This window comes from Diabrotica virgifera, chromosome 8 (assembly GCF_917563875.1).
Source record: "Diabrotica virgifera virgifera chromosome 8, PGI_DIABVI_V3a".
Lineage (NCBI taxonomy): Eukaryota > Metazoa > Arthropoda > Insecta > Coleoptera > Chrysomelidae > Diabrotica > Diabrotica virgifera.
Window position 1 is genome coordinate 93,263,330 of NC_065450.1, and position 22,635 is coordinate 93,285,964.

At 33.1% G+C, this 22,635-nt stretch overlaps 1 protein-coding gene across 4 annotated transcripts in view; it reads left to right on the forward strand.

Moving 5' to 3' along the window:
* LOC126890040 (zinc finger protein 235-like) overlaps positions 1-22,635 on the forward strand; it is an 88,664-nt gene that overhangs the window by 25,174 nt on the left and 40,855 nt on the right. Inside the window, exon 2 of one of the 4 annotated variants that reach the window (XM_050658871.1) lies at positions 6,949-7,399. The exons of 2 other annotated variants lie outside the window; for them this stretch is intronic. In XM_050658871.1, coding sequence (XP_050514828.1) covers positions 6,949-7,373 — 425 coding nt within the window. In that variant the 3' untranslated portion in view covers positions 7,374-7,399. Of the gene's footprint in view, positions 1-4,654; positions 5,346-6,948; positions 7,400-22,635 lie in introns of those variants that run through there. One more of the 4 variants, XM_050658869.1, reaches the window with a different exon arrangement.

Below are 22,635 nucleotides of genomic sequence, written 5' to 3' on the forward strand. Positions count from 1 at the left end.
TTAGGATACGGTTTTTGATCTCCCTAAACTTTAGGTATTACTTATCGTTGACAGTCAGGTTATATTTTTACAATTTTGACTAATGTACTTGTGACGTTTGTCAATAATTTGCTTCTTACCTTAATTTTTCTGTTATTCTGTAATATTAGGTATATTAGTTGTAATTTTGTATTATCTTTTTTATTAATAATATAATATGTGATGGAAAATATAGAAAATCATTTGGGAGTTTTTTACAGGTCTATTGACAAAATTATATAGTCTACATACTACCTAACAAACTAGTGTTGTGTTTCAAAAACCCATTCATGATATCACTAAAAGTGTGTCATTAAAAATTAATAATAAAAAGCAATTTTCAACATATTATTTTTTTAAAATTATTTCGTTAATGACAATTCTACTAACTTTAATTTTTCGTCCTATGTGAAATTTACAACTCTTTTATTTTCCTCCATTTCACTGTACATATACAAATAACATACAAGACTATATTTATTATATACAAACTTAATTCACAAATAACCAAGTACTAAATAAAATAATTATAACAGTACAAAACTGAATAAAACCAAATTGGCAAACAAACAATAATGACAAATAATCGAAAAAGTAAGGAAATGTCATCTTATTCTTCTTTTTATTTATCAAAAATAGTTCAAACGTACCCGAATTAATACCTAGGAAAGAATTTCCTAGATAAGCAGTTCTTTTAGTTATGAAACGCTATTGTTTTTAGGTATTGACTTAGGAAGTTCCTATCGATAAGAATTACTTAATAAGGCAACTGTTTAGGTATCGTTGGTGAAATCAGGCATTAGACTTTCTTAAAGCAAAAGCAGACTTATTAGAAATCATACACAACACTACAAATGTAAACATTAATTCTAGTTCTAATATAAAACCAAACAAAACAAAAAATCATTCACATTTTAATTTAGCAGTTTCCAGCAATTCAAATAATAATTACAAAAAATGTAACTTTTGTAAAAAGAATAACCATACAATATACAGTTGCTCTGGCTTCTTAAAACTAAACGTCACTCAAAAAAAAGAATCAATTTCACAACTACAGTTGTGTGAAAACTGTCTGAGGACAGGACATAAGGTTGAATCATGCTATTTAGGGCCTTGTAAAAAATGCAATGGAAAACATAATTCATTGATTCATGAACAATCCATTAATCCAATATCTACTAATTTATTCATACAACCTCAAGATTCAAATACACAAATTCTGTTATCCACTGTAGGCTTTTATGTGAAAGATACTATAGGCAACCAGCATTACTGTCGAACTCTATTAGACAGTGGTTCGCAAAATAATTTAATCACAAGGGTTTTGCAACAAAATTGGCATACCTTTAATAGATTCAAAACTATCTATAGTTGGAATTAATCAAGTAACTTCACATCTATCAAAAAAATGCAATTTAACTATTGTTTCTAGAGTTGATAATTATTAAACAACAATTTCATGTTACGTAATTTCCAACATATGCAGTGAAATGCCTGCAGAAAAACTAATCCACCCATCCTTAATTATCCCTAAAAATATTCAATTATCAGATGAACAATTTTTTGAACCTGGAGATATTGATATGCTTATAGGTGCAGACCTTTTTTGGGACCTTCTAACAGAAGGAAAAATATATCTTGGTAACGGATTACCTATTTTACAAAATACTAAACTAGGCTGGGTTGTTTCAAGAAAAAGTCCTGTATCAACTTCGTTATCCAGATGCAATTTTGCAAACACAATTTATTTAGAAGATGCTCAATTAAAAAGATTTTGGGAACTAGAAGAAGTACCTGTAAATTCGGTCTTGCCAAAAGATGAATCCGATTGTGAAAATCATTTTCACAGAAATACTACTAGAAATGAAGAAGGTCGTTTCATAGTAAAGTTATCGTTAAAACTATCTCCTGGTCTATTAGGGGATTCATTCAATGCAGCATGTACCAGGTTTATAAATCTAGAGAAAATATTTAATCAAAACAACAATTTTCAAATTTAATATTCACAATTTATTAAAGAATATATTTCATTAGATCATATGACTAAGATAGATATGTCACAAGACGATCCCAATAAAACATACTATTATTTACCACATCATGGTGTTCTCAAAGAAGAAAGTATCACAACAAAACTACGTGTAGTTTTTGATGGTAGCTGTGCTTCTTCTACAGGCTATTCATTAAACGATTTTACAATACATTGGTCTAAAAGACCAAAATGACATCACCAGTATTTTATTAAGATTTAGAATGTTTAGATATGTAGTTTCTGCAGACATTACAAAAATGTATAAACAAATTTTAATTCACAATGATCATAAGTCATTGCAAAGAATTGTTTGGAGAGATAATCCAGAACAAGACCTTTACATTTATGAGCTAAATACAGTGACTTATGGAACAACTTCAGCTCCATATTTAGCAATAAAATGTTTACAAACATTAGCTCAAGAACATATAAATTCATTTCTATTAGCATCACAAACAATTCTAAAAGACTTTTATGTAGATGATCTACTCACTGATTCTAATAGTATGTCTGAATTAATTCAAACATGTCAAGAAGTTTCATTCATCCTAAACTCTGCTGGATTTCCTCTTAGAAAATGGACTGCTAACAATCCAAATATTCTTCAAACTATTTCCAGTAACGATGATTCCTTAGCCATATTAAAATTAGGACAAAATGATGCTTCAAAAACATTAGGTATTTACTGGTACAGTCAATTAGATGTTTTAAAGTATTCAATTAATAATAATATTAATCCATTAACAAGTTCACTTACAAAAAGACAAGTACTCTCAGATATAGTACAAATTTATGATCCATTAGGTTTAATCAGCCCTTATATAATTCTAGGAAAAATAATGATCCAAAAATTATGGTCACTAAACATGGAATGGGATAAACCCATTCCAGAAGATCTATCTCTACAATGGCAACAGTTTAGAACTGAATTGTCAGAATTAAATCAATTATCCATTCCTAGATATGTTATAAAAAATGAGTATAAATTGATAGAGATCCATGGTTTTTGTGATGCATATGCTGCATGCATTTTTGCACGCATTTCAAATTCGCAAGGAGAATTTCATGTACAATTATTATGCTCAAAAACCAAGGTAGCACCACGTAAGTTATTAACAATTCCAAGATTGGAATTATCTGCAGCCTTATTACTGGCACAATTATCTATCCAAGTAAAAACATCACTATTCAACCTTCCTAATGATATACCATTTTACTATTGGTCTGATTCACAGGTCTCTGTTGGTTCAAAAAAGATCCAAACTCTCTAGAAATTTTTGTGGGCAATAGAGTTGCAAAAATTCAAAATTTAACCTCTATCTCAAATTGGAGTTATATTAATACAAAATCAAATCCTGCCGATGTTGCCTCCAGAGGCATACTACCAAACAAATTAAAATACCACCATATATGGTGGACAGGGCCAGAGTTTTTATGTGAACCAAACAGTCAATGGCCTGAATATTCATTTAACATATCCAAATCAAACTTACCAGAATTAAAAAGAATTTCTACAACAATTCTTTCAAACATTTCTGTCAATTCATTAGAAATATTTACAAAGTTTTCTAGTTATTTAAAGTTAGTCAGAAAAATTGCATATTGTAAAAGATTTATTTATAATTCAAAAAATAAGGATGATCGACACTTAGGTCCATTACAAGCAATGAAAGTTGATCAAGCACTGCTAACATTAATCAAACTAGCTCAAAAGGATTCATTTAATGACACACTTACTCTTTTATCTCATAAATCATTACCCCATAACCATAAATTATCTTCTTTGTGTCCATTTTTGGATGAGCAAGGTATCCTTCGTGTAGGGGGACGATTAAAATGTACTAACTTACAAAGAGATATTAAACATCCTATCCTTATATCTTCAAATCATCCATTTACTAAACTAATTTTTATTCATAAACATAACTATTTATTACATCCAGGGCCACAATTACTTTTGGCAACAGTCAGACAAAAATATTGGCCTATTGGGGGAAAATTCTTGCCAAGAAAATTGTCAAGAATTGTATTCAGTGTTTTAGACACAAGCCAGTTGCATCCATTGCCCCTATTGGTAGCTTACGTAATAATAGAATTTCACCATCTTTTCCATTTCAAGTCACTGGGATAGATTATGCATGTCCATATAACGTAAAAGACAGAAAGGGAAGAGGTGCAAAAACTACAAAAGGTTACATTTGTGTGTTTGTATGTTTTGTAACTAAAGCTCTTCACCCTGAACTCATCTCAGATATGACAACAGAATGTTTTATAGCATGTCTGCGAAGATTTGTCTCACGTCGGGGAATACCCAACCACATTTATTCTGATAATGGTAAAACATTTCAAGGTGCATATAATGAACTCAATGAATCGTACACATTTATTCAAAATAATCATAATATATTAATAGATTATGCAACTAGCAATAATATAAGTTGGCATTTCTCTCCTCCTTACAGTCCTAACTTCGGTCAGTTAAATCAATGAAACATCATCTTAAACGAACTCTATTTAATTCTATTTTAACCTATGAAGAGTTTTTAACTCTCATAACTCAAATTGAAGGGATTTTAAATTCAAGACCGCTCTATGCAATTTCAGATGACCCAAATGATTACGAGCCTCTGACTCCGTCCCACTTCCTTTTGGGCCATCCTATTACTTCTCTTCCTTCCTTAGACTTACTGGAAGTAGCAGAAAACAGAATCACAAGACTCCAAGCTGTTCAACGTTTGCAACAACAATTTTGGAATCGATTTTCAAAAGAATACATCAGCCAGCTCCACCAATTATATAAATGGAAATCTCCACAGTCAAAACTTTCAGTTGGGGGTCTGGGATTAATCCGTAATGACCACTTACCACCACAAAAATGGCAACTAGGACGAATTTTGCAGCTGATTCCTGGTCCAGATGGTATTCACCGAGTATCCCTTGTGTCCACTACAAAAGGTGTCTTAAAACGATCTGTGAGACATCTACATCCACTACCTCTTCAAGATGAAGCCTCTTCAAGTGAAAATTAGTAAAGACAACTGTGACTGTATGTTGTGAACTTTACATTGTGTATTTTGAAGTTTCCCTTCAAAGGGGGGCCATGTTAGGATTTTTATTTTTTAATGTTTTAGTAACTAGTTTTGTTTTATACTCAGTAGTTGGTAGAACTGAATTTTGACATGAAAGCGAAGAAGAAATTTGACATGACAGATATAACCTAAAAATTCATTAAAATCATGTATCCATGTGTGTAAATAAATAAACATACAAAAACCAAATCTATAATCATCATCCAATCAAGTACCCTATGGAATACAAAAAACACAACAGTACCACATAATGAAAAGAAAAGTAAGGGTAAGATGGAATGAGCAAATTGGAATAAGCCCCACCAGTACCACAGCATAATAAATCTAACAGCAGTGGTGACGGTACTCTCCTTCAAGAGTGTCACTGCTAATAATAATAATATCGTATGGCATTTTTGCCGGGGAGATCCTTTCGGATTGTTCCGGCGCCATTTACATCTTTAACCCTGTTTCAAGTAACTAGTGCCGATGTACACTAGCCCAGAGGGACCGACGGCTTTACGTGCTCTCCGAGGCACGGTGAGATTGCTCGTGTCATTATTGGAAATGAAAATGGTTTGTCTTTGGCAGGGCTCGAACCCACGTGCACTGGCGTATGAGGCCAGCGATTATGCCGTTACTCCACGGCCGCTCAGTGGCAGCAGCAGCAGCAGTGGCCGCAGCAGTGTCACTGCTGAAGGTACCGGATATCGTTTTCTAATATCCTCGTCAAATAGGATTCTGCTCTCATTGGAGCTGTATTCAATTACTTCCCGACGGTCTCCTCCTTTTTAACATTTTCCGATCTCCTTCAATTTTTCTTCCATTTTTTCCTTATCAAATTTTACCGCATTTCATTTGTTTTACTATCTGTTTATTTTGTTGTTTTTCTTTTAAATTTTTTAAAACGAATAAAAGATAAGGTGATTTCAACATTTTTTTGTGTTAGTCAACTAAAATAGCAATATGTAGGTATGTACCAGAAACTTCAGTCATAGAATGCATTAAAATGCGTTTTAAATCAAGTAAAGGGGTTAAATATCAGAAAAAAGGGGTTAAATATCAAAAGATTTTTCCGGACCCCGCCTTCTGCTGAGGGGTAAACCCCCAGACCCCCCGACAGGGAGCCCCCAGATCACATTTGCCTCGGGGCCCCTAACATCGTAGTTACGGCACTGCTTCGACTCAGTTCGTCATCAGCCCCATTGACTTTCCACTAGCTTAGTTCGCTAGCTTAAACCACTAGCTCGTAAAACTCCGGTTGGTGTCAAGTCAACTAGTTGGAACCCGGTTGGCCACTGGCTAGTGACCAGTGAGTTCCTATTAGCTCAATTCGCTAGATGGAACTCACTTTCTATATTCTTAAAACTAAATAACTGCGATGTAGAACAATAGGTATATATCGGGCAACATTATAATATACCTGGCCGTCATTTGCGAACAATTGGCATAAAAAACTGTTGATTTCTTCCATATTAAGAGGGAAGGCCCAAAATTTCGGTCCAATTCTTTTTAAATGCATTTTTTTTTTTCGATTCATGAGAAAACTCGGTATTTTTGAAAAGTACTATGCTGCAGGCAGTAAAAAACCCTACAAAATGAAAGAAAAAAGCAGTTTGTGCGACGATTCAAACCGAAGATATTGCCGAAAACCCCCTTTTGAATTTTTTTTAGGTTATGGGTGGGGCTAGGGGCCTTAAAACATTTTTGGTCGAATAATTTTTACATAGAAAAGATGGTATTTTTATTTTTGGAATATCGCTGGGGGCATTTTTCACTACTTAACCGGCTAGACCCCTTATTCAAAATGTAAATTTTTAAATATTTTAGGTTGTTCCTACGAGGAGAACAAAATGAAAAGTATGGAAACATTAACTGCACATTCATCTCATACAGGAAGCTATACAGGTCGTCACGCTGAAGGAAAACCATTGAATAAAAATATGAAAGCAGTAACTGCACGAAGACCTGGCAAATGTGAAATTTGTTTTAAAAGGTTTAGTCAAGCATGTAATTTGAAACTACATTTGAGAGTGCACATTGGTGACAGACCCTACACATGTGAAATTTGTTTTAAGCAGTTTAAAGAACGAGGTCATTTGAAAAGGCATTGGATGATGCACACCGAAGAAAAACCTCATAAGTGTGAAATTTATTTTAAACAGTTTAGTGAAGCAGATAGTTTAAAAAGACATTTGAGAGTGCATGCCGGAGAAAAACCGTACACGTGTGAAACCTGTTTTAATGTAATTTGAAACTACATTTGAGAGTGCACACTGGTGAAAGACCCCACAAATGTGAAATTTGTTTTAAGGGTCATTTGAAACGAGGTCATTTGCTTAACGAGGTCATTTGAAAAGGCATTTGACGATGCACACCGGAGAAAAACCTCATAAGTGTGAAATTTGTTTTAAACACAGCAGGGAGTTTAAAAAACATTCGAGAATACACACTGGAGAAAAACCATACAAGTGTGAAACTTGTTTAAAGCAGTTTACTTTCAAATGTTGTTTGAAAGGCCATTTGAGAATACATAGTGGAGAAAAGCCATACAAATGTGAAATTTGTTTTAAACAGTTTAGTGAAGCAACTTCTTTAAAAAGACATTTGAGAGTGCACACTCGAGAAAAACCTTATGGTACTTTAAAAAGACATTTGAGATTACACAATAGGGAAACACCTTTGTAGGGGAAAGGATGAGATTGTAATAGGTAGTTATTTCTTATTTCGGGCAACAGACTCAGGGCCGCGCCGTCCACGTGTGCAATGTGTGCGGCGCACACAGGCGGCAGCAATTAAGGGGCGCCACTAGAGTTTTCTCAAAAATTTTAGGCAAATCAAAATAACACCTACACATTTTTTTCAGCTTCTACCAAACGTTGGGATATTATAAAACAACACTTTGCAAGTCTGGCTTTAATGCATTAATCTAATACACGCTGGTCCAGCAGAATTGATGCTTTAAAGTTTAAAGCCATTATACAAAAATTTGTCAGAAATTTATTATGCTTCATGTGATATAACGCATTAGGATAAAGATCGTGATTGAAATTATCAAACTAGATGTTTAGGAGATAAAATATCAACATTTACATGCATATGCTCAAGTTCTGATGAAAGTTAACTTCGTTAGCAAAACTTTAAAACAATGAATATACAGCTGGCCTTAAAAACTTTACAAGAGATAAAACAGTTGTTGCTAGAGTTTCGGACAGATATCAAATTTAATGATCTTATTGCTACAGCAAATGAAATTGCAGAGAAACTGGATGTAAAGTCCAGTTATCAACCAGCCACACAGTTAGTTAGCCATTACGAACATAAAGACGAACCGATTTTGGATCCTAAGATGTCATGCAAAGTTAATTTCTTTCATTGTGTTCTCGAGCAAGCATTAATTTCAGTAAATAAAAGATTTTCAGATTGGAAAGTCACGTTAATTCTCAGAAAACAACAATCTCTAAAGAAAACTCACAATTAAAACTGTTGTGTAGAAATTTGGAAAAAAAAACAGATTTAATGATCATCTATATTATAGAGGGAGATGATTTGTTTAAAGAATTATGTATATGAATAATTATACAGCTTCAGCCTTTGTTAAAAGAATTAAATAATGATGGTTGTAAAATTCTAAAATATATATTTTTAAAGAAATTAACTATTTCTTCTTATTGATGTGCCTATCAGTGACGAATGTTGGCGATCATCATAGCAATATTTATCTTAGCTATATCCGCGCTATGCAGAGCGAAAAAACTGCACAGATGTTGTGTTCAACCAGGTTCTGCGATATTTTAACCAGAATGTTTTTTGCTTGTGGACCCCGCTTTCCAAATATTTTTCCTTGCACGATGGCTTGTAGTGGGACATATCTGGATTAATTTGGCATAATGTGTACAAAGTATTCTAACTTCGACATTTTGATGGTGGTCACTGGTCAGTACCTCTCGGTTCTTCTTCATTTCTCTGCAAACCTTCTGATTTGTGACCTGGTCAGTCCACGGGATTTTAAGAATTTTACGGTATAGCCACATCACACATCCAATTTTGTGCACATATCTTTGTTCAACGTTCACGATTCAACACCTTAAAAAATGACAGAGAAGACCTAGCATCGCAGCATTCTTACTTTTATACAAAAAGTGAGGTTGTGACTCTTGAAGGCCGCCATACGGTTGAAGGTGGATTTAGCTTTTCCAATGCCGCGCTCTTATTTTTTGGTTGTTAGTCCATTCTTCATTTATTATAGTGCCGAGGTAATTGTGTGCGTCACTCTTTCTAGAAGGGTTTTGTTGATTTAGAGTTGCCCTTGTGTTACCTTTTTCTTGCTAATGATCATAAGCTGTGTGTTCATTACCTTTATATTGAGTTCATATTATCGACTGTAATATGTGATTGTGTTCATAAGGACTTCTTGTAGATCTTCTAGGTTGTCCGAAAATTTTATGGTGTCATCTGCATACCTGACGTTATTTAACAGGTACCCGTTTAGTGGAATTTCTTTTTCAGTTTCGTTCAAAGCTTCGATAAATATTCTTTCAGAGTAGAGATTGAAAATTAGATTGTACAAAATACAGCCTTCCTCACTCCACGCATGATGTTCACTTATTCGGTGTGTTCACCTTCAAGTCTGAGATTTACAGTCTGATTCCGGTAAATGCTGGAAGGCGCGAAAAGTGACTTTTTTCTGAAATAGATATTTATTTTTAAGTCTACCTGTATCTTTAGTTATTTAAGTTGTTACGCCAAAGATTTATTTTTTCTTAATTATTTTAACTTAGTTTATTTTCCTGTTGCATATATGAGAATTTTTAGGTATTTTTGTTTGATTACAATAAATAATTGTTCATTTTCAAATTATTTTAACGAGACGATTTTTAAAAAATGCTTATTTTTGGGCGCCATTAAATGCTTTGCACACATGCGCTAACACGTGCTGGCGCAGCACTGAACAGACTCAGTAAAACGTAGGTTTATTTAAAATAAAAATATATTCTGTTATCCCAGTCTAAAATAAAATCAAAATAAAAATAATATTCTAATGTTCGCTCCAGTTGAAATACCACACAATTAATTAGAGAGAATAATGAAATTTAGTCTCGGAAAAGTATTTCCTAGGCTTAACTGGTTCAAAAAAAGGAAAGTTTGTAGACGCGCACACTATGCAATAAGCGGTCTTCTCCCGGCTAAAGTTTGTACACGTTGATTGATAAATACTGGTAGAAAAACAAACTCGCCCTGTTCTGTATTTTGTTCTGGTTCTTTGTTCTTCTATCTGACCAGATATCTTTGTAAAGGTGCTACTAGGCGCATGAAAGAAAATATGCGGTGTGTGGGAACTTTTTAAAAACACACGAGCGCGCACTGTTTACACACACGATAGTCTACTTGGCTTAGTAAAGCCGGTGAATTTTAGCGGTAAATTTTCCACGTGGACGACGTGGAAACCGTAGATGAGAAGTACTTATAGTTGTTGACTCGTCAAGGTTGAAGACGGAAGTTAAAGAAAACCACTCTTATCGGAAGGAAAGAACGATTCCCGCAAAAAAATAGTTCTTATACACGCCGATAGGGTCTGTAGCTTAATTACTTGGGGTTGTTTTGTGAGAGAGCGTCCGAAATTATTATTTTGGACGACGGTTAAAATATGTATTTTAACAGCTCCGTTTCGAAGGAAGCCCCCTTGACATTTATCTGTAAAAGAAAAACAAAATTGTATCTAATATCAAAATACGGCAACAATGTTACTATAATACAAGAAGCAATCATTCAGTACATGACTGCACGCGATTTCTCAATTCTGAATTATTATTATAAATATTATTCTGAATCAAGTTATTAATATCTACACACACATACGTCGACTGGTCTCCAAACTGGAGTTGGAAGCAGTGGCGGCCCGTGAGGTAGTGCCATAGAGCCATGGCACTACCTTGCTAACTATGCAGAAACATATTTTTTATCTTAAAAACATTTTAATGCCTGTTTATTTTTTTTGTGAATATTTTTCTTTATTTTTATAAATTATATCAAATCTGGCAACTGTGTAGCGCAATGCAAATCTACCGACTCTGGCCACCCACAGCTGACCGGATAAAGGATGAAAATCATAAAAATCCCAGTGCCGAACGGCATAGTGGCTCGTGAGAAAAGAGAAAGATTGTATGAGCATCCTGTGTAAGTGACAGAGATAGAGCGGTATTGCACTTTTAACATACGTTTAAATTGGAGTCTCCGTGCCAGGCTCGAAATCTCGAAAAGGAAGTTAGTGGATCTTAAGATACAATGTTTTAGATCTACATATTTCTAGTTTCTTTACGCGTTCGCTTGACGCTATTGTGTTTATTGTCTACTACTGTATTGTATATTTGTGTTTATACTCTACTATATTTTTTAATTTGTAATTATTAGTTAGTGCGTTGTGATCGTGGGTGTCGTAGGTATAAAAATAATATTTTGATTATTTTCTACGTTTAATTTATTTATTGACAATGAATCAAATTAGTATATTAAAAATCTCTTTTGGTGGTTTTTCGTTAGAAAAAAAAACTACAAATTAAAGAACTCGGTCGGCCTTTACCCGATTTAAAAATTGAAAAACAAAGTGGAAATGGAAAAAAACTTCGCTGTCGTAAGTTTAATAAAATTATTTATGATAAAAATAGCTGGTTGTGTGGTTGCGAACAAACTAATAAACTCTTCTGTTTTGTATGCGTTTTGTTTGGAGGTGACGAGACTTGGTCAAACAAAGGCACCGATGATCTTGTACATATATGGGAGAAATTGAAATCCCATGAAAAATCTAAAGTGCACATGAATAACGTTTTTAGCTTTTCAATGCTTGGTAAGTTAAATATAAAAACCCAATTAAATTCAGCTTATCGTGATACTCTATTTATATTTTATATCCTTTTTGACCATATCGTAAAACCGCCACAAAAAATTTAGGCAGCTGCCCGGATTCTGGCACTACCTTCCTAAAGTTATACGAGCCGCCACTGGTTGGAAGTAACCTCTTAGTACGCGATTACAAACGTCGCGATCGATTAATCAATGGTTCCAACTAAATTGATTGGAACCCGGCTCGTGACCAGTGAGTTCATATTAGTCATGTAAATTTAGTACCTTCTTCTTCTTCTTTTGCCCTTTAATTCGTCCAATTTTGAACATAGGCTTCCCCCAGTTTCCTCCATTCGCTTATGTTTTGCGCTTTCTGTTTCCAGTGCGTTCCTCCTATCTTTTTAATGTCGTCTCCCCACCTCATCCGGGGTCGTCCTCTTGCTCTCTTTCCTGTCCATGGTCTCCATTGATGTATCGTGGTATTCCACCTATTGTCCGTTTGCCTAGCGTTATGACCTGCGAAGCTCCATTTTAGCCTGGCTATATGTTGTCCTGCGTCTTTGACTTTTGTTTTATTTCTTACCCAGTTATGTTGCTTTTTGTCTGTTAATTTTACTCCTAACATTGCTCTCTCCATGGCTGTTTGTGTCTTCATTATTTTATCCATGTTTGCCTTGGTCAAGGTCCATGTTTGGCATGCGTATGTGAGAATTGGGAGTATGCACTGGTCGAACACTCTTGTTTTTAAGTATTGTTGTATTTTTTTATTCTTTAGGACCCATTTTAATTTCCCAAATCCTGCCCAGGCTAATCTGACCCTTCTTTTTACCTCCGCTGTTTGGTTTTCCTTATTTATTTTTATTATCTGTCCCAAATATATATAATCATTAACCGCTTCTATTGTGGTGTCGTTTAGTATTTCGTTTCTCTTATCTTGTGTGTTTGTCATTGTTTTTGTTTTGGCAAAATTCATTTTTAGACCTATTTGTTCGGATTCATTTGCTAGTTCAGTTAGCATGGTTTGTAGTCCTTCAAAACTTGATGCTATTACTACTACATCGTCTGCATATCTTAGATGGTTTAGTTTCTTTCCATTTATGTTTATTCCCATGTTTGTCCATTCCATTGTTCTGAAAACATCTTCCAGTGCTAATGTAAATAGTTTAGGAGAAATAATCTCCCTGTCGCACTCATCTGTTAATTGGTATGGGTTTTGTGGTTTCTTCCAATTGTACTGTCATTGTTGCTTTCTAATATATATATATATATATATATATATATATATATATATATATATATATATATATATATATATATATATATATATATCGATAAAAGGTACGTTGTCGCCTCGCGGTGAAAACTATGACGACCTCGCCTCACCCTTTTGTAGTTCTTTTTTTCAAAAAATATATGCATATATACAATGAGGGGAACTTTCTAATTAAGAATCTCTAAAGAGGGGAAACGATTTTAAATGTTTATTTTATATATAAATTTACGATTAAATCCAATGCGCTGTCGCCTCACAACTATATATGACTAAGAATGAAAACCGGTACGTTGTTGCCTCAGACGGCGTTGCCAAATATTCGAAAATGAATAAAGGATTGAGTGGGTCGAACTTTGCTGCACAGCGAGAGGTAGTATAGGTATTTATTACGGATATAGGTAAAGAAATAGTGGGAATTTGTGTGTTCTATTGTTGTTTACATTAAAAATAAAGGATGGTTATTTTTGATATTTTAAATAAGCTTAAGATATGAACATGGTTTGTTTGGATTATATGTTTAAAAAATTTTTATTAGTAGATATTCCAAAGCTAGTATTTTGCAATAAATTAAGCTAAGACAAGTTATTTTGTGTGAATTATTGCTCTTATACAGTAAAATTATAAAGGCTCTTAACTATATAATTTATTATTTGCAGTAAGCATATTACCTATCTCACAGAAAAAAGTGTCAACGGTTTATTTAAAAATTTTAATTAAAAACCAGTGAACTAGTATACATAGCTGTAAAAATGTTCCAACAAAACGTATTCTTACAGCAAAGTGTACGAAAATAATCCATAAGGTGGTGAAGGTGGGGTGGTTTTAAGAGCGAAAATGGTTTTCTGAAATTTCTGGCTAAACATTGCATCGTTTAAAAAAATTCAACGCAAAAGATGTGGGCATAAAAAAATCTACAATTTGTGTAGTGGTCTTTTTATCCTGATCTCAAAAAATTTTGAGAAAAACTCAAAACTAGGTTTTTAGGTACCTATTTAAATTTTTCGTCTACAAAAATGATTTCATTATGTTTTGTTTAAATGTCAAACCCTTTAATTGAGGCGTTGGTTAGATGTTTATTATATCTAAGAATAAAAAAAAATTATAAAAATAGTAACAAAAAGTAAAAAAAAATATTCCGATATTTTCACTTAGCATCATATAAAAACTTATATATGCCATACATATTTTATTTTTATAAGATGTTGAATTCTTGATTTTATAATATTGGAATTCACCTTTTTATCTAGATGGATATACGCCATCTTGAATATAATTTGAAAAGTGTTCTCTTAAAAGGTTTGTTTTTAATATTTCTTCTTTGTGGAGGCACATATGAATGGCATTCGGAATGTTCCCTTGCTTGGTTTTTTGATGCTTTGAGTAGTTTTTTTATTTGGATAGTACTTATTGTCACTGTCCGTTTTAAATTCTTTACTTGTTTGAGCCAGAACGTTATCTTTTGCAACCAACGCTTTACTTTTTTTAACTTTTTGCATACCTGCAATACTTGGAAAATTAATATTCGTATTTTAAAGATTGATTTTTTTATTTTTTTCCGCATTTCTAAATCGTGGTGAAAATCTAGTTCTTCAAGCGATTTTCCTTTATATTCTAAAGGAAGAGAATCCCTTTCCATTGCTATTAAAAGTTTTGACAATTTTACCGTTTGATAAATGTCAGCAGGTAATTCATAACATTCATCATGCATTTTTTCGTCATGCCCCATAAACTTGACAAATTCTTTAGGTTTAATTTTTGGACATACTTAAAATTTGTGCTACTGTTGCAATATTTTTGCGTAATTTGTTGCTTGATATAGCTTCAGAGTTTGTTAAAATCATTTTGCTTGTCAATTTACGGATTGAAACATCCCCTTTGTCCCATTTTAGCTTACTGCCTGGAACTGCAAACATATAGTTATTAACGTCGGACGACGTCAGACATGTATTTATGTCTATGTTTTATTAAAGTTTCTATGAAACCTTGCAACCTTTTTGGAAGTAAAATAACAACAGCTCAAGAACCTTTACCAGAACACACTGGAATTTTTTGTCCTCTCGTAATTGCCTTCTCTCCTTCAGTTAAAACATTTTCAAAATCACTGAAATCCGTTTATCTTTCGTTACTAGATTGCTGAATTTTTAAATACTGAACATCACCTATTCGTCTTCTGTTAAAAATAATGGCTAATGCTAGAGCATATTTAACTAAATTTTTATGTTTCAACATTATCAATATTGCTCTCAAACGTCTTCTGACACTTCACACCAATTTTAATACTTTCTTCTCAAAATATTTTAATATCACTTAGTGGTACTAGCTTTGGCAATGTTTGTTCTTGAATATATTTGTTAGCGAGAGAAGCAATTTCCAAACTCCAACGATTTGTCAGCAACGTTTTCAAATTATGTATTTATAGCCCTTGGCCAATTCCTGTATTTGTCTTTCTGTTGTACACGTAAAATCAGCTGATTCTTTTAGTATTAAATGGAGGTGTTCATAGCAACATAGTTTTAGGTACGTACCCAAGTGCAACGCGATAATACGAGTAGGAGAACTGAAGGTCTTTTTGAAACCATTGTATACATATAAAACTAAAGACTAAGTAGTTTCGTGTTGCAACGAAATTGAAAATGCTTATTAATTTTTGATTTACATGTTTACTCTGATTGGAGAACGAAGGGAACATTCTCGTTGGAACTTTACCTCGCTGAGAAGATGAGACGTGAATTATAAATTGTAAAAATTCCCTCATCTTCCTTAGTTTCAGCATCCGTTATGGCTTGCAAATTTTAGAAGCCTCAAAGGTATAACCAGAGAAGGTTCCCATTGTTTTAAATCTGGTAGGATGTCGAGCAACATTTTTGGTGTTGTTTTATTTGCTATTAGTTTGAAAACTTAGTCTTTTGCTAGCAGTTGCCGCTAGGGCATCCCTACCATTTCGTTCGTTGCAATTCGTGACTGCACGCCGGGGTTTGTCCTAGTTGGGTCAGAGAGAGCAGCATTTGTGCCTCCTGATGAGAGACTAATAAGTTTCGAAACCTGTAGAGGCGCTTGCAGCGCTCTCTGATTGGACTAGAATATGATGCGCCTGTAGTTTCGCGTTGCAACGAAATTGAAAATGGTTATTCATTTTTGACATATAAAACTCTTGGAGCACTTGAGATCGTCAAAATTTTTGGGTCTTAAAATATGCTTTAAAGCAATCGTATTATTATTTACCATCGTTCTATACTTAATAATAAATATAGAGAGGGTTCGCATTCTTCCACTACATGCATAGTTTATACCCTCTCTCTTATGGTTTTTTAAGTAAGAATTACCAAAATTAACGTAAATGTAAATGCTATACATCTTTCGTTTTGTAGAAGACTCTTGTTTCTTAACATTTAATTTGGGGACAACGTTTTTTGGATCCATTACACATGCTGTAAGGGTTTGCGATTCAGAAACGTAATTATTACTGGAACCACCACGGTTTTTTGCTTGCAAATTCTGTTATGTCGTTTATAATGATACCGTCATTTGCTAATAGTCTAGCTAGAAGGCTTACAAGACATAATCAATAAAGTTACAGAAGTGAGTCAGCGTTATGGACTGAATCCTAATATTAAGAAACCTAAATTAGTCCAGAAAGCCACTGCGCATCCGCTAGGAAAAATATTCTAATTCGGATTTTTTGCAAAATCTTACTCAAAAGGGACTGCTTTTAACAAATTTGCATGTTGCCAGGACCAAAATGTGGTCAAAAATGTTTTAAACGTTTTTTTTTTTGTTTTTTTCCTAAAATTATTTTTTTTGCATGGAAAAAAGTTTTTTAGGTTTTTTGGATCATTCCAAATAGAAAAGGTCTTTAGTGACTTTTCTCTAAAAATGATAGTTTTTGACAAATAAGCGATTAAAAATTGAAAAATTGCGAAATCAGCCATCTTTTACCCTCAAAAACTATGTAAAAAACTGAAAATTTGAATGTTACCAAGGTAGGTGGATATTCTTTTAACATTGATTGATGAAATCCCGAAGGGTTTTTTGCAATATAACATTCAAAACTCCTTTGTTTTTTAATTGCTAATCAAGAGTGCGCGACACTATTTTCCACCGACAGTATGGTGCAAATGAAAGGAATAAATTCGTTATTTCGTAAACCGGCAACTTTAAGGAAAAATCCCGAAATAGGTCGATTTTTATTTTTAAGTTATGATATTGTGGCATATATGGTATACTAGTGACGTCATCCATCTGGACGTGATGACGTAATCTATGATTTTTTTAAATAAGACTAGGGGTCGTGTGCCAGCTCATTTGAAAGGTTCTTTAATTATCTATTCAGTAATATAAACATTTACATAATTATTTATACAGGGTGTCCAAAAATTTTTTATTAAATTAAATTATTTGACAAAAAAAGAAGTAGAAGGACACCCTGTATAAATAATTATGTAAATGTTTACATTACTGAATAGAGAATTGAAGAACCTTTCAAATGAGCTACCACACGACCCCTATTCTCATTTAAAAAAATCATCGATTACGTCATCACGCCTTGACGGATGACGTCACTATTATACCATATATGCCACAATATCATAACTTAAAAATAAAAATCGACCTGTTTCGAGATTTATCCTTAAAGTCGCCGGTTTATGAAATAACGAATTTATTCCTTTCATTTGCACCATACTGTCGCGTGGAAAATAGTGTCGCGCACGCTTGATTAGCAATTAAAAAACAAAGGAGTTTTGAATATTGTATTGCAAAAAACTCTTCGGGATTTCATCAATCAATGTTTAAAGAATATCAACCTGCCTTGGCAACATTCAAATTTTCAGTGTTTCACATAGTTTTTGAGGGTTAAAAATAGCCGATTTCGCAATTTTTCAATTTTTAATCGCTTATTTGTCAAAAACTATCATTTTTAGAGAAAAGTCACTAAAGACCTTTTCTATTTGGAATGATCCAAAAAACCTAAAAAAACTTTTTTCCGTGCAAAAAAAATAATTTTAGGAAAAAAACGAAAAAAAAAAACGTTTAAAAAATTTTTGACCACCTTTTGGTTGTGGCAACATGCAAATTTGTTAAAAGGAGTCCTTTTTGAGTAAGATTGTGCAAAAAATCCGAATTAGAATATTTTTCCTAGCGGATGCGCAGTGGCTTTCTGGACTAAATATATGAGGATCAGGAAAGATAACGCATCAGTTGAAGGGCTAGAAAAAATCGTAAACAAATAAGCACAAACATGCAAATTACCTATAAGGATATTAATCTGGTGAGCAATATCAATGGTAAATAAAATAAATAATAAAATAAGGGTACTTCCATGATATGTATTTCCCGTGTTTTCTTTATATCGCCATCTATCAAGATCTTATTTTCAGTTATTTTGTTCGTTTCATGTCTTCTCAATTTATTTTTGTTAGTTTCTCATTTTATCGTCCTATATTTTTTTGCTTGAAATATTACTGTTGTCATTTCTATTCAAACATTTTAATGTCAGAATACGGGTTTTTCTTTCAGAGCAGAAGTAGTAAACTTCTGATGTTGGATAGTGTTTTGTTGTTTCATTTTTGAGATTTTTGAAACTGTTGCTATTACTGCTCAATGATAAATTCCTATACGAAATTTACTTAGATTGACTCCCGTTTGCATGTCACCCACATAAAGATATTTATTTTGGTTTTACATAGTTTTTTTATTTGAGTTAAGCCATTCAGGTTCATTTTAGTGTTTTTCAACTTTCTGTAATTTGGATAGTAGGTATATCAGTGTTTATCCTTTGTCATAACTGTTATTTTTTTTCCTACTGCTGTTACAGAAAAAATCATTTATGTTCTTACTTTTGTAATAAAGTCACATAATATATTGAATTTTTTATTTTTTAGGATTAAATTAATGACTGGTTAGAATTTTCCTATCCTTTCGTCTTCATGATCTTTTGGGGCATAGACTTGTTCAGTTCCATATTATAATAACTACTTGCTTAAGTATTACATACGCTCCATGATTACTAATATTCCGTTTGTAATTTTTATTAATTCCTATGCGACCAGCTAATATATTTTTATTCCGGCATGCTCTCTCTCTTATAGAACTTGTTTATACAGGGTGTCCAGAAACTCTACCTAAAAACGAAGACAGGCGATTCCTCAGATATTTTCCTAAGACAATTTAGCCCAATTCACCTAGTCCGAAAATGTTTCCTAAGGGAGCTAGAGCTCTTGGAAGATGGCATCTAGTAACTAGTTTTTCTTAAATACCTCCAAAACGCTTCTATTTAGAAAAACGAAATTTGGTAAGCCTAGTCATCTTCCAGGGATAAATCGATTCCATCCATTGTGAATTTTTAGTACCGGTCATAGGCGTCCATTTTGGGTAGGGCAACGGTTATTTTATAGCATAACTTTTTTGTTTTTAGCGTTTAAGTATTTTTGACTCTGGATTTTTAAATTGTGAGGTATTCTAGAATTAAAAGGTACTCTTGCTTTAAGTCGGTAGGACACATCGATTTCTAGCAAAAAATTTATTTGAAAATTTTTGGTTTTTTGAATTTTACCAACTTGAAGCAAGAGTAACTTCTAGTACCAGAATACCTCATAATTTAATAATCTAGTGTCAAAAATGCTTAAAAATGAAAGACAAAAAGTTATGCGATAAAATAACCGTTGACCTACCCAAAACGGACACATATGACCGGTACTAAAAATTTGCAATTAATGAAACCGATTCATCTCTGGGATATAAACAAACGTACCAGTTTTCGTTTTCTAAATAGTGTTTTTTTATTTTCTTTTTAATTCAAGAAACGAAAAATTTTCAAATCGATTTTTCTAGAAAATGGTATATTCTATGGACTTAAAGCAAGAGTACCTATTAGTACTAGAATAATTCACAATTTAATAATCCATAGTCAAAAATGCTTAAAAATTAAATAAAAAAGGTATGGGATAAAATAACCGTTGCCGTACCCAAAACGGGCGCCTATGACCGGTACTGGAAATCCACAATTATGGAATGGATTTATATCTGGATGATACATATGCGTAATAATTTTCGTTTTTCTAAATAGAAGCGTTCTGGCGCTATTTAAGAAAAACTAATTATTACAAGACACCATCTTCAAAGAGCTCTAGCTCCCTTAGGAAGCATTTTCGGACTAAGTGAATTGGGTTAAATTATCTTACAATTATCTGAGGAATCTCCTTTTTTCGTTTGTCGGTAGAGTTTCTGGACAACAATTTTAAATTGTAAGCTGCAACTTATATCATAAAGTTTTTAGCTGCCTTGTTACGGTACCGACGGCGCATATTTCTATATTTCACGACCTAATACCCAATGCAAACTGAAAGCGACGTTGCCAAAATCTGAGGCAACAAGGTACCGGTTGTTAAACAAAAAGTAGAATTTATATGCTGAGGCGACAACATACAGCCAGTCACTGCTGCAATGCCGATATTAGCGCCAGTGATATACTGCCGAACTAACGAACCAAGAAATAGTGAAAAGGGGTACGTTGTCACCTCAAAACTATTTTTTGCACATCGACTCATAAGGTGGTTGGGAAGCTGTCCTGAAATTTTCAGCCCAAAACGTTGTCGCCTCACCAAAGTGAGGCGACAACGTCATATATGAGGCGACAAAGTCTACCGATTCACCGTTTCTGAGGCGACAAGGTACCCCTTATCAATATATATATATATATATATATTCTGAGGCGACAAGGTACCCCTTATCAATATATATATATATATATATATATATATATATATATATATATATATATATATATATATATATATATGAAAAAACAAAAGATGTAGATCTTTGAAACACACTCAGTGATCAAAAGATCCACAGGTACTGGTTTGGACGACCACTCGTACGAAAACAAACAAATGAAATAGAGAATGCGGAAAAATCCCCTTACGAACAATTCACACATCCACTACTTCGGGCTGGGAAAAATTTTTTGAATAGAATCGAAGATCCAAACACCAGCTCTTAGAAATGTGTTTCGCCCTCTTCAACCTCTATGGGCTCATCGGTGAAGATGAGAGGTTGAATATCTTCAGACACATTCCAATCAAAAAACAACATTCGAGACCTAGACATAGCAGGAACGTAAATCTACGCCCAACCTGACAATGCCATTCTCAAGTTTTAATTCCCTTATTACTTTAGAGTAAGTAAGATAATGTTTATGAAAAAACAAAAGATGTAGATCTTTGAAACACACTCAGTGATCAAAAGATCCACAGGTACTGGTTTGGACGACCACTCGTACGAAAACAAACAAATGAAATAGAGAATGCGGAAAAATCCCCTTACGAACAATTCACACATCCACTACTTCGGGCTGGGAAAAATTTTTTGAATAGAATCGAAGATCCAAACACCAGCTCTTAGAAATGTGTTTCGCCTTTCGTAAGGGGATTTTTCCGCATTCTCTATTTCATTTGTTTGTTTTCGTACGAGTGGTCGTCCAAACCAGTACCTGTGGATCTTTTGATCACTGAGTGTGTTTCAAAGATCTACATCTTTTGTTTTTTCATAAACATTATCTTACTTACTCTAAAGTAATTAGGGAATTAAAACTTGAGAATGGCATTGTCAGGTTGGGCGTAGATTTACGTTCCTACTATGTCTAGGTCTCGAATGTTGTTTTTTGATTGGAATGTGTCTGAAGATATTCAACCTCTCATCTTCACCGATGAGCCCATAGAGGTTGAAGAGGGCGAAACACATTTCTAAGAGCTGGTGTTTGGATCTTCGATTCTATTCAAAAAAATTTTCCCAGCCCGAAGTAGTGGATGTGTGAATTGTTCGTAAGGGGATTTTTCCGCATTCTCTATTTCATTTGTTTATATATATATATATATATATATATATATATATATATATATATATATATATATATATATATATATATATATATATATATATATAATTAATTAATATCACTAATATTTAATATTAACTTTTCTGCTTTTTGAAAACATAAATTTCCTTATTTTCTTATCATAGATTTTTATTCGATTTCTTATAAACACCTATATACTATTACCATAGTTACATTTAGTTTTTGTCAGCCATGTATTTATGATAAACTAAACTTTTTAAAAGTCAATCAAATTTAGATCATTACTTCAAAATTTAACCAATTTTTATCCTTTGTTAAGTGTTTTTGCTAAGAATTTTTATTGTTTTTTATGTTATTCAAAATGTACAACAGCCGTTTACCATTGATATTTTTAATCTTATGTATAGTAACCAACATTTTTTTATAATCTAAATTCTGGTAGGTTACTCATTACTATTTGTTCTTTGATAAATATTCTAATATTTTTTTTATCTTATTGCATTTTAGACATTCTTGAAAAAGGAAATAAACATTTCCGAAAGCTCGAATA